The following is a 12,492-nucleotide window of genomic DNA, read 5'->3' as shown; positions in this document are numbered from 1 at the left end:
ACCTGCTGTGCAAAGGACCTGAGGCAGAGATAAGCTGCCATGAGGCAGGGATGAGACTGTCCCCTAGCTGCACATGAGTGCAGGACACACTGTCATGAGGTGAGAAGTGGACAGCGTGGGAACTTCTTCTATTCAGAACTCCTCACCTGGGATTGAAATGGGGATTTTTTTTTTTTTACCTTTTTTGTTTTCTCCCTTATCTGCAAAGGAACGAAAACTCCTTGAAGAGAGGGTCAGTGACTTGACAACCAACCTAGCAGAAGAGGAAGAAAAGGCTAAAAACCTCACAAAGCTGAAGAGCAAGCATGAGTCCATGATCTCAGAGCTGGAGGGTGAGTGGGGAAATGTTAGGTAAAATGAACTGGGCTCAAAAGACAAATACATTTCCTCTCAGATGAAGAATATAGATTTTAATATTTTGTTTTGAAATTTTTTAATTTATATTTTAAAGAAAATAGAAAATAAAATAGTGCTGTGTGAATGTATTACCATATATGGTATATGGGGTTGTGATATATGTGTACTTGTGTCTATGGTATGTGTGGTGTGTGTGGTATATGTGATAAATGTGTATGCATGTCTATGTGTGGTATATGTGTATGTGTTATATGGTATGTGTGGTGTGTGTGTGATATGTATGTGTTTCTATGTATGGTATGTGTGTGTGCAGTGTGTATATGTGGTATATATAAGTGTGTATGTATGGTATATATGTGTATGTTATGTATATGTATGGTATGTGGGGGGTGATATGTGTGTGCTTGTATGTATGATATGTGTGGTGAGTGTAATGTGTGTGATAAATGTGTATGCATGTGTATGTATGGTATATATATATGTGTGTTGTATGTACATATATATGGTATATGTGGTGTGTGTATATATGGTGTATGTGGTATGTGTATTATGTGATATGTGTATGTATGCGTGTGCAATGTGTATATGTTGTGTGTATATATGGTATGTGTGGTGTATATTGTGTGGTGTGTGTATGTATGGTGTGTGGTGTGTGTATGTATATGTATGGTATATATGTGCATATTTGTGTGTATGCACATGCATGTCACACCATGTACATGGAATATTATAAGACAACTTTGTAGAATTGGTTCTCTCCTTATACTTTGCAAAACCTGGGGATTGAACTTAGATTGTTAAGCTTGATGCAAGTGCTTTTACCTGCTAAGTCACCCTATTGGCCCTATTTTACTTTATTTTTAGAGACAGGGTCTCATGTGGCCTAGGCAGGCCTGAAACTTACTCTGTAGCCAAAGCTAGCTGTGAGTTCCTGATCCTTCTGCCTATACCTCCCAAATGCTGGTGTAACAGGTAACACTACACAGGAATACTACTATGCTGAGCTTATACAGTGCTGGAAATTGAACCCAATTGCATGCAAGATAAGCATTATCAACTGAGTTACATCCCCAGTCCAGAATCTAGATTTTAAATAAGTACATATGAATAAGACATGAAAATTGAAGGAGACATATGGAAAAGAAGGAGTGTTAAGGTGTATAGGATAGGTGGCTGAGCAAGAGAGGAAGGTTGGATAAGAGAACAAGACCTTTTCTCTCACATGGAATCACATGGAAAAAAGAAAAGCCATGAAAGCAGAAAGAAGAACTATTTGAATAAAGAAAGATGACCAAAGGAGTGGGGAAGAGGGAAAGAGAGCAACTGAGGCAAATCCAAGCCTCGATTGAGCCATCATGGGTGTCTATGAAAATGTCATCACAAAATCTACACAAAACCTGTAGAACTATTCTACACAGTCACTTTAAAAAATCCTAGCACCACACTAGGTGGCTCACAAATTCTTGTAATTCCAGATGTGCAAGATCTACCAACCTCTCCTGGCCTCCAAAGTCTCCCTCACACATGTGTGCTCACATGCTCACATATATACCCACAAAATAAATCCTTTTTTAAAAAGGATTTATTTTGTGTATATGAGTACATTGTCATTGTCTTCGGACACACCAGAAGAGGGCATCAGATTCCATTACAGATGCTTGTGAGCCTCCATGTGGTTGCTGGGAATTGAACTCAGGACCTCTAGAAGAACAGTCAGTGCTCTTAACCAATCTCTCCAGCCCCCAATAAATCTTTTTAAGAAAACAAATAAACCAGAAAAAGTCAGAAAGGAACCATTAGAAAGTCAGATTATCCTGGGAAAGAGATTCTACCTGGGCTCCACACTGTAGGAGGCACATCCTCGTAGCATTCCCCCAAGCTCGGCATTCCCTAAAGTAAACTGGAGAAGGTCTAGGGCTGAGTGTGCAGTGTCCATAGCCCAGGTAGAAAGACCCATGTTTCTTCCTGGGGGCAGCCCCCAACTGAGGTAGCTCTTGCTCTGTTACAGTGAGGCTGAAGAAAGAGGAGAAGAGCCGGCAGGAACTGGAGAAACTCAAGAGGAAACTGGAGGGTGATGCCAGTGACTTCCATGAGCAGATCGCTGACTTGCAGGCCCAGATTGCAGAGCTCAAGATGCAGCTGGCAAAGAAAGAGGAAGAGCTACAGGCAGCTCTAGCCAGGTGTGCTATGTGTACATATGTGTGTCTGTGTCTGTGTGTGTCCAGGGGCCCTTAGCATGGACGTCAATTGTCAGACCTGGTTTCCTGCAAGCTTTCTCAACTATGCTCTGACCCCTAAACCTCACATTTGATCCTCTCCCTTCCAAACTCATCTTTTCTGCGGTGCCCCTACTCCAATAGGATTGCAGCACCTGCGGTACCCAGAATTTCTCATTTGAACCCCAGTTCTGAATTCTCAGTCACCCACTGAGTTCATCTCTTGGTATCATAAACATGTCTAGGCTGGAGTGGCTTTCATCATCTCCATTCTACTCTCTCTCAAATCTTTCTGTGCATGCTAGCTTCCGCCCACACTTCTACCCACACAGCCCCAGTCACGTGTCCCTCCTAGTACCTCTCTTCTTCCTTTTTCCTGGCATTCAGTTGGCCTCAAGCCAGGGATATCACGGTTGCAAGTGACATTTATCACTCTATTAAATGTTCAGCTCGTCCCTGGAAGCATCCTCAAGGCCCCTAACCAGGTGTGCTCTCTTACCCTCACTTCTCTGGAGAGTAAAGGAGAGACCTACTCACACTGAGCAGGTCTGAGAGGCAGATCTGGGACTCAAGCCCGGGCTTCATGATTTATCTCCAGGCTCACCTCTCTTTTCTAATTTGGAGTGCATGGTAGAGCTTAGATGACTAATGAAAATATGCTGCTCAGGAACACCAGTCTATGGCAGAACAGTAGCTGGGTTACCTGGTAAGAGCCTAATCTCTCTGGGTGTAAGCACAATGACATCAAAGCACCAGCTTGTCCCTCGTCTTAGGCCTTCCCATGCATCATAGTCAAGTGGGATGGCCAAGCTGAATGTGATGTAATCCCAGCACTCTGGGGCTAAGGCAGGAGGATCATGGCTTTATGGACAGCCTAGGCTCCAAAAGCAAGATTTTCTCTTAGAACACAAAAAGATGATAGCTCCACCATGCCCCAGGAAAGAGCTCTACCTCCACTGAAGTCCTGCAGCTCTGTCATTTGGCATCATTCATGTCCCACCTGGTCCGTGATCACCACATCTGCTCTACTGGAGAGCTGACTTTTTTATGATTTTGTTGTTGTTTGAGATAATTACATTATTTTCTCCCTTCCCCTTCCTCTCTCCAACCCCTATTATACACCCCCTTGCTTTCTTTCTAATTCGTGGTCTCTTTTATTGTTGTTTTATATATATATAAGTGTATCTGTGTATATGTGTGTCATCGTCTTCGTCGTTGTCTTCTTCTTCTTCTTCTTCTTCTTCTTCTTCTTCTTCTTCTTCTTCTTCTTCTTCTTCTTCTTCTTCTTCTTCTTTTTTCGAGACAGGGTTTCTCTGTGTAGCCCTGGCTGTCTTGGAACTCACTCTTGTAGACCAGGCTGGCCTCGAACTCAGAAATCCGCCTGCCTCTGCCTCTCGAGTGCTGGGATTAAAGGCGTGCGCCACCAGTGCCCAGCTATGTGTGTCTTCTTAAATATGTAATATAAGATGTGGTTTTAATACCACTAAGAACACATGAACAAGGGTACACCATGGACCCAGTCACTGGCTGAGCAAATGAAAGAGCAGAAGTGTTCAGTGTTCACAAAGCATTTATTAAGAGTTGGAGATTGACTCAGGGCAGAGGCTTTACCTGGCACAGCACCACAAAAAAAGTGTATGTATACACACTGACTTAGGGAACAGACACCATGACCAAGGCAATGCTTATAAGGACAGCATTTAATTGGGGCTGGCTTACAGGTTTAGAGGTTCAGTCCATTATCATCAAGGCAGGAACATGGCATCTTCCAGACAGGCATGGTGCAGGAGGAGCCAAGAGTTCTACATCTTCATCTGAAGGCTACTAGCAGAATACTGGCTTCCAGGCAGCTAGGATGAGGGTCTTAAAGCCCATACCCACAGTGACACACCTACTCCAACAGGGCCACACCTTCTAATAGTGCCACACCCTGGGCCAAGTATATACAAACCATCACACACACATACACACACAAGCATAGATATACAAACACACCCTTTGGGGGGCTTTCCTGGAATCCACTATGTAATTCAGACTAACCTTGAACTCTCAGCCACTCTCCTGCTTCAGCCTCCCCAGTGTTGAGATGACTGACAGGCATTAGCACATCCAGCTCCTTTTTATTTTTGGTTTGTTTCCATTTTTTATTTTCTTGAGACGGGATCTCATTATGTATCTCAGCCTGGCTTGTAACTTGAGGTCTTCCTGCCCCAGTCTTCCTAGTACAAGGATGGCAGATGTTTGCCACCATTCCCTGTTTTAGCCTTTTTATTTAAAACGTGGTGCTCTCATCCTATGCGAATCTCCAACATCAAAAGAAGCACCTGGTTTTGGGAGGTGTGGGAGGAATGAGTTCTAACATCTTTGGTATCAGGGATCCCATCCCCTAAGCTTGACGTCCGGGGTGGGGGTGGGGGGTACAGGAGACTGAAACTCAGGACAGTACCGTCTTTATGGGCACTGGGTCAAGACCTCCAGGGACTGACCTCACAGTTTATCTTCCTTACACATTTAAATATAGTAGAACTTATGATTTTTTACAATAAGAATGAGTTCCACTGGCTGGTAAACAGAGCTCAGGACTAGGGTCTAGAAAAGGATCTGTGGTAAGCATAAGGATTAATTCTGTTGGTGGACAGTGCAAAGTACATGGAGCCTCTTTCATAGGGATGAGTTCTCTTCACTGTAGGACCAGAGCCCAAATAGTGCTCAGGATATAGGGGATCCTAATAGAAGAGCAAAGAGTCACCAGGCTGACTGAACACTTTTCACTCTGGTATTCCAGGTGACGAGCTGTCATTCATTTCCTTCTGTTGAAGAAAACAGGCCTGTGTAATTTACAATCCTTGTTTCTCCAGTGCTTTCTTTAAACTGAGCCTCCTACACTTTGAGACACTAGGAGTCAGACCCAGAACAGTTTTTGGTGGAATTGGATAGCCTGGGCTGTGGGAGTCTTAATCCTGGGTTCTCCATTCCGGGCAGGCTTGATGAAGAGATCGCCCAGAAAAACAATGCCCTAAAGAAGATTCGAGAGCTAGAGGGCCATATCTCAGACCTACAAGAGGACCTAGACTCAGAGCGGGCTGCCAGGAACAAGGCTGAGAAGCAGAAGCGAGACCTGGGGGAGGAGCTGGAGGCACTCAAGACGGAGCTGGAGGATACGCTGGACAGCACAGCTACCCAGCAGGAGCTCAGGTACTGGAAGCTGGGCCTCAGAGGCGACTGACCACAAGCAGATCTGGAACCAGTAGCCTTCCTGGTTGTGTCTAGAATATGAGTCTGTTTAATTCTACCTGCAGGAGAGTAGTAGTGCAGAATTCAAGAACAACTGAAGCATGGTAAAAGAACAGGGGTCAAAAAGGACATTTCCTTCAGTTCCATTCATAGTTAGGGTTTTAAAATAATTCCTTCCTCTGTCTGTTTGTGTGTATGTATATATATTTTATGTTAAATTTTAAAAATAACATTGATCACATTGGTCTCCAATTCAAGAGTCACTATAAGTAAACAGAAAAGACTGAACAACCATACCCCAGAGAATATGTGTTTCTGGTGAATATATGTTATTTAATAAGCATACAGATCTTTTAAACATATACTATGGGAAGGGTCTCTGTTAACTGTGACCCTGTATTCAACACCCTTTGGAGTTTGTACATGTACCAAATGTTAGTGTCACCTTTTTGTTGTTCTACCTGGCTGGAGATATAGATAGTGGCTAAAAGTCAGGCTGGCTTCATGCTGTAGCTCTGTCACAGAATGGTTAGGACCCTGTGGGTAAGCTGTTTCCCCACTTAGCCTGAAAATGGCATCACTGCCTCCTAGAGTTGATCTGAGGGTGAGATGCTATGTATGGAAAAACAGGTCCAGTTGGGGTTGATGGCTTATGCTTATAATCCTAGCACTCAGAAGTGGAGGCAGGAGGATTGTGAATTTGAGACTAGCCTAAGCTATGTAGTGAGTGAAATCCTGTCTCTAAAATAAATAAATAAACAAACAAACAAATGGATAGATAAAATCTTAGTTCAGGCCCCAGCATATAGTAAGTGCTGCATAAATCTGAGCAGTGTTAATATTTAAGGGACATCTGTAGATCACAGACACATTCTTACTCATAGCTTGTATGATGGTTTGCTACCCTTGAGAAGTTCTGGGAGCAGATAACACCCTCCCCATTTCACAGCTGAGACAAAACTGTAGGACTAGAGAGGTTAGGCAGGTTGCTTGTAGGGCACACAGCAAGGGAGGACTTCAGCTCTGGGTTCCAGGAGACCTCTTATCCCCTTGCACAGTACTGTCACAGGCAAACCTCTGTCTCCTGCCTAAGTGTCAACCACTGTGTTCTTTTCCCCTAGAGCCAAGAGGGAACAGGAGGTGACAGTGCTGAAGAAGGCCCTGGATGAGGAGACGCGGTCCCATGAGGCCCAGGTCCAGGAGATGAGGCAGAAGCACACACAGGCAGTGGAGGAACTCACAGAGCAGCTGGAGCAGTTCAAAAGGGTGCGTGCTCAGGAGATACCCCAGAAACCACGTCATGATGGCAGACTTCACCCACTCTTGTCTAGAACGTTGGAATTTGAAATGCTCCCAAAAAACCCTAGAGCTTTCTGTGTGTTACAAGTAAAAATTCCTACCGGTGCATTCATGAGATGGTCACCGTCAGAATTCAAGTATACCAAGTTAATTGATAAAGTGATCTTCAGGCCATGCAGACGGTGTCTATGAAAAGCAGGCAAGTCATGTTCAGTCTGAGTCCTGTGGCTCCATTCCCCACGCTGCTTCTTTACATTCAAATACAAATATCCTACAACTCAGAGAGCTGTGAGATCCATGGTTCTCAGATTTACAGAAATTGTGTACCCTAGATATATATCATGTGGGGGGCGGGGGCGAGATGATCTGGAAGCAGGTGGTTTGCCTGGGTTCCAGGAGCCACATGGTTTTCTCTTCTTCTATTCTCCTCACTAGTTCAAGTCCATCTCTTTTTCCTGTTTTTTTATCCACTCTTTTTCCTTAGGTGACTCATATATATATATGAGCTGGTTAGGTAAAATAACTTGATCACAGAAATATCAGGGCAAATTAGACAATGAATGCAAAAGAAAAATGAGAAAGTGATGGCAACCAGACCAAAGGGAGATGGGCTGCGGCATGAACAGCAGCCACTACCTAGATCTGGCTGGTTTCTGCCTTGGGGGAAGGTATAACTTCTGTTTCTAGGTCTTTAGTTTGTTCTTTGAAAGTCAGAATTATTGAAATACGCAAAATTGTTGAAACATGTAAAATTATTGAAATACGTAAACAGACCACATACACACACGTGCACGCGCATACACACACACACTTTTCTTATGTTTAAACAGAGTCTCATTCTATAGCCTAGGTTGTCTTAGAACTCACGGTAATCCCCCAGTTTCAGCTGGAATGCTGGGAATACAGACGTGAGCCACCATGGCCTGCCTCCCTTTTTTTTCTCTTTCCCCTTGTTTCTTTCTCTCTCTCACCCTCTTCCCTCCTCTCTCTCTCTCTTCTTTGAGACATGATTTCACTAGGTAACTCAAGCCTCACATTCAGGATTCTACTACTGAGTGCTGGGATTAGAGATCTATGCCACCATACCTGGCTAAATTTACCAACTTTAAGTGTACCTTTCAATGCATTTTAACAAATGTGGCCATCTGAGCAAAGTGCCACAGTCACAACATGAAGTTGTTTAAAAAACAATCTGGGAATTCAGATTTTTTCTGGAAATGTCCTAAAATTTGGTAACCTATACAGAACAGGCCTCAGGGACATGGGTATGTTTTGATTTGATTCCTATAGTTCGGAAACTAGAATTTCAAGAGTCCTGCATATGTTCTATGCACCCCTCCTCCCTTCCCTTGGACTGGGAGTGGGGCAGGGAGAGGAGACAAGCCCACCCCCTCTCTACTTCCCTTGACAGGCCAAGGCAAACCTGGACAAAAGCAAGCAGACACTGGAGAAGGAGAACGCGGACCTGGCTGGGGAGCTGCGTGTCATGGGCCAGGCAAAGCAGGAGGTGGAACACAAGAAGAAGAAGCTGGAGGTGCAGCTGCAGGATCTGCAGTCCAAGTGCAGTGATGGGGAGCGTGCCCGGGCTGAGCTCAGTGACAAGGTCCACAAGCTACAGGTGAGGGCAGGCAGCACGACCAAGCTGCTGCTCACTAGCTGCCTGAAAGCTGGCTCCTCGGGATGCATCCTTGTATTCCCGTGTCAATTCTTCTTGTCAAAACTTCATGCATACACTTGATGAACATGTATTGAGCACCTACTGTATACCAGACACTGTGCTTCATCCTTAGACAAAAGATCAAGGAAGATTACAGATTATCTCTGTCCCATCTGAACTCCAGTCTGGTGGGGTGGGAGAGATGGTCACAAACACAAAGAGAAAATCTAGGAGACACACATAATATTTAAGGGCAAATATAGGACAGCCTGGAGTGCAGGGGTGGAGTGGGGTCAGGAAAGGCTGCCCTTAGGAGGTCTAACACTCAGATGCATATGTATGCAGAAGGTATAGCATATGCAAAGGCCCGTGGTAAGGGAAGAAGTCAAGGTCCAGCAGTGCTGACAAGTTGAGAGAAGAAATGGTATAAGAACAGGACCAGAGAGAGCTGTGGCCAGACTACAAAGGGCCTGATGCCCCAGTCAGATGTATGTGGTGTTTGCCCCCAAGTAACAGAGGTAGCTGAAGCTGATGAATGACAGGGTCTGATTATCTTTGGTTTCTAGCTTCGAAGACGCATTTGACCTGAGTTCCCATTCCCAAAGAATGGTCCAAAATTCGATGAATATTTCCTGTGTTCACAAGCTGGGACAAGGGAGCAGGGAAACACCATGGTTGTCATTCCCTGCAGTTGAGAACAGATGGCCATGAAAGTTATGAGAAGGCAGTGAGCAGGACCTGTCTACAGTTGTGCCGTGTGTGTTTCTTCTCTAGTGGCTAGGAGTGCTTTCAGTACTGGAACTCTCAGATCTGCAGCTCATCTCTGCCAACCTTGGTAGGGATTTGGAACCCAATAAAGTAGATTCTAACTGAACCTAGTCTATACAGTGGAAGGGTCTAGAACAGAGTGTAGGGCCAGCATTCCTAGCTTGTAGCTGATGTGTTCCAGAAGGGTCCACAGTTGCCCCTTGCCTCCTGTGTATTTTCTGTCACCGGGTACCACAGGTCCTATCCCACAAAAGTGTGTGATGTATTCTGCATGAAAAGGGCTCCTCTTGCTGATCTGTGATTTGAGTTTCATCTCCCTGGTCTCTTACTCTCCCCCATCCCCTCCAGAATGAAGTGGAGAGTGTCACTGGCATGCTCAATGAGGCAGAGGGCAAAGCCATCAAACTGGCCAAAGATGTGGCTTCCCTTGGATCCCAACTTCAGGACACCCAAGTGAGTATTGTACTGCACCATCTAGGAGACCTGGAGTGCCTCTGTCCTAGGGGGCATCCCTGGGACCACCATGTGTGTTCTCTCTTGTAGGAGCTGCTCCAAGAAGAAACCCGGCAGAAGCTCAATGTGTCTACCAAGCTGCGTCAGTTGGAAGATGAGAGGAACAGCCTGCAGGACCAGCTGGATGAGGAGATGGAGGCTAAGCAAAACCTGGAGCGTCATGTCTCCACACTGAACATTCAGGTGTGCCAGCATGCTGGGGTCCACAGTGAGTCTTCTCCTCACCTCCAGGGTTCATTGGGACTCCTCTTTTCTCTGGGGTCCCCATGGGTCTCCTCTGGGCCTGTATGGTTTATTTGTTCAGTAGCTCCCTCAACTGTTGGATTTCCTCAGTGATGAGGAAGAGAGTTCACGTCTCAGGTTGCCACTCTTGGCCATTCCAGCTCTCAGACTCTAAGAAGAAGCTGCAGGACTTTGCAAGTACCATCGAGGTCATGGAGGAGGGGAAGAAGAGGTTACAGAAAGAGATGGAGGGCCTCAGCCAGCAGTATGAGGAGAAGGCGGCTGCCTATGACAAACTGGAGAAAACCAAGAACAGGCTCCAGCAGGAGCTGGATGACCTGGTCGTGGACTTGGACAACCAGCGGCAACTGGTATCCAATCTGGAAAAGAAGCAGAAGAAATTTGACCAGGTAGGGCTGAAAGCTCACTGCCCTTCACACAGTTCTGTGCCACACTGCGGAGGTGCTGGGAATCTGAGTCTCATCTGGACTTTGCTGGACACTGTGGAAGGCTATCTTGTCTCATCTTAGGTGGCCATGACATAGGAGGGCTGCTAGGTCAGGGCATGAACACATCAGAATGCTTAACATTGAGAATTTTCTAGATACAAGCACTGTGAAACCTGCTGACAGACATAGCCTCAGGGCTGGCACGAGCTCTAATAAAGTGAGGGTCATTTATCTCTTCCACTCACTGGATACTGAGGAGCACTGCTGGGTGTTCTAAGTAACTCTAAGCATCATTTTTTCGAACACATTATTTAATTTCTACGCTTTTTTTTTTTTGATATGGTCTCCTGTTGACCAGGTTGGCCTTGAACTCACTGTGTAGCCATAGTTGGCTTTGAACTTCTGAACTTATAATCCTCCTGCCTTTGGAATGCTGGGATCACTGGTGTGCCATTGTCAATTTTGTGTAATACTGGAGACTGGACTCAAAGTAGGCAAACACTCTCAAACCGAGGCCCAGGCCCTTCCCTCAAAATGTATCCTTGGTAATACCACTTTCCCCGATGCAGTCACTGCCAGACTCAATCATTAACACTGTGCTACATGCCTTTGGCCCTACTTTTTTTTGGGGGGCAGGGGATAGTGGGGAGAGGGTCTTACTATGTAACTCTATCCGGTCTAGAACTCATAGTGTAGACCAAGATGATCTCAAACTTACAGAGATCTGCCTGCCCCCAGCTCCTGAGTGCTGAGATTAAAGGTGTATACATTTATAATAAAGATGAATCACAGTAACCCATCATATTTCATTTTTTGGGTGCATTTCAAAGCAAATTAAAGATATCTATGCCCTTCTCCCTTAACATTTAACATTGCATATTAAAAGATACTCAGGCTAGTGAGAGATAGCTTACTGCCAAGATCTTGCTTCCAAGATTCATGACCTAATTTCAGCTCTTAAAACCTATTTGGTAGAAGTAGATACCAGACTTCCACAATTTGTCCTCTGATCATCATGTAGCGCATGCACACACACATACACACACACATACACGCACACACACATAAATAAATAAATGTAAAAAAAAAAAAAGACTTGTACTTAAAAAAATAGTTTTGCAGCAAGGCATGGTGGCACAGGCCTGAAATTCTGAGTCTCAGGAAGATGAGACACAAACATTATGAGTTTAAAGCTAGGCTGCATAGCAAGACTTTGTCTTGAAACACTAATATTAAGCATTATTATTTTCTACCTTTGAGATAACTTTACATATGCTGTGATGAACACATCCTTCAAATGTGCAGTCATGCTGTTCCGATAAATGTTCCTGTTATGACCCAAATTCCTAAATACTATCTCTAACATAGTCTACCCATACTTATTAAACTTGATTTTATTTACACACAATATGGGGTTATTCTAAAACTCAGTTTACAGATTGTGTCATGAGCCCAAATATTAGAGATTCAGGGGCTACTGTGTCTCTTGACAGGCCTCACCATGTCAGGGACACCCCAGTTCCTCCCTTTCTCGGCAGCCATTCCACTCTGGTCTCATTTTCCATTAGAGGGCCAGAAGTGATTTCCACTGCCTTCCTGTTGATATTCTGTGGGGTTTGGTGTCACCTGTGGTGTTAGGAGGTCCCTGGTACTCATTTGTCTGCTGATTTTTGCAAGTCTAGGTTTAGGTGCCAGTCTGTAATGCACCGCTCTCTTCTCCATCAGATGAGAATTGGGTTAAGATGCAACAGCTGTCTTTGACTTTTATCCAAGTATG

General features: G+C 44.7%; 1 protein-coding gene across 4 annotated transcripts in view; it reads left to right on the top strand.

The window, feature by feature from the left end:
• The window catches only part of Myh11 (myosin heavy chain 11), a 98,883-nt gene that overhangs the window by 74,352 nt on the left and 12,039 nt on the right, over positions 1-12,492 (top strand). For all 4 annotated transcript variants that reach the window (XM_021185416.2, XM_029470543.1, XM_029470541.1 and 1 more), the window contains 8 exons: positions 209-332; positions 2,366-2,537; positions 5,556-5,768; positions 6,929-7,073; positions 8,518-8,724; positions 9,880-9,984; positions 10,075-10,227; positions 10,428-10,676. In XM_021185416.2, the coding sequence (XP_021041075.1) occupies positions 209-332; positions 2,366-2,537; positions 5,556-5,768; positions 6,929-7,073; positions 8,518-8,724; positions 9,880-9,984; positions 10,075-10,227; positions 10,428-10,676 (1,368 nt within the window). The remainder of the gene's footprint in view (positions 1-208; positions 333-2,365; positions 2,538-5,555; positions 5,769-6,928; positions 7,074-8,517; positions 8,725-9,879; positions 9,985-10,074; positions 10,228-10,427; positions 10,677-12,492) is intronic.

Source organism: Mus caroli, chromosome 16 (genome assembly GCF_900094665.2).
Source record: "Mus caroli chromosome 16, CAROLI_EIJ_v1.1, whole genome shotgun sequence".
NCBI lineage: Eukaryota > Metazoa > Chordata > Mammalia > Rodentia > Muridae > Mus > Mus caroli.
This window is presented reverse-complemented; position numbering and strand designations above follow the sequence as displayed.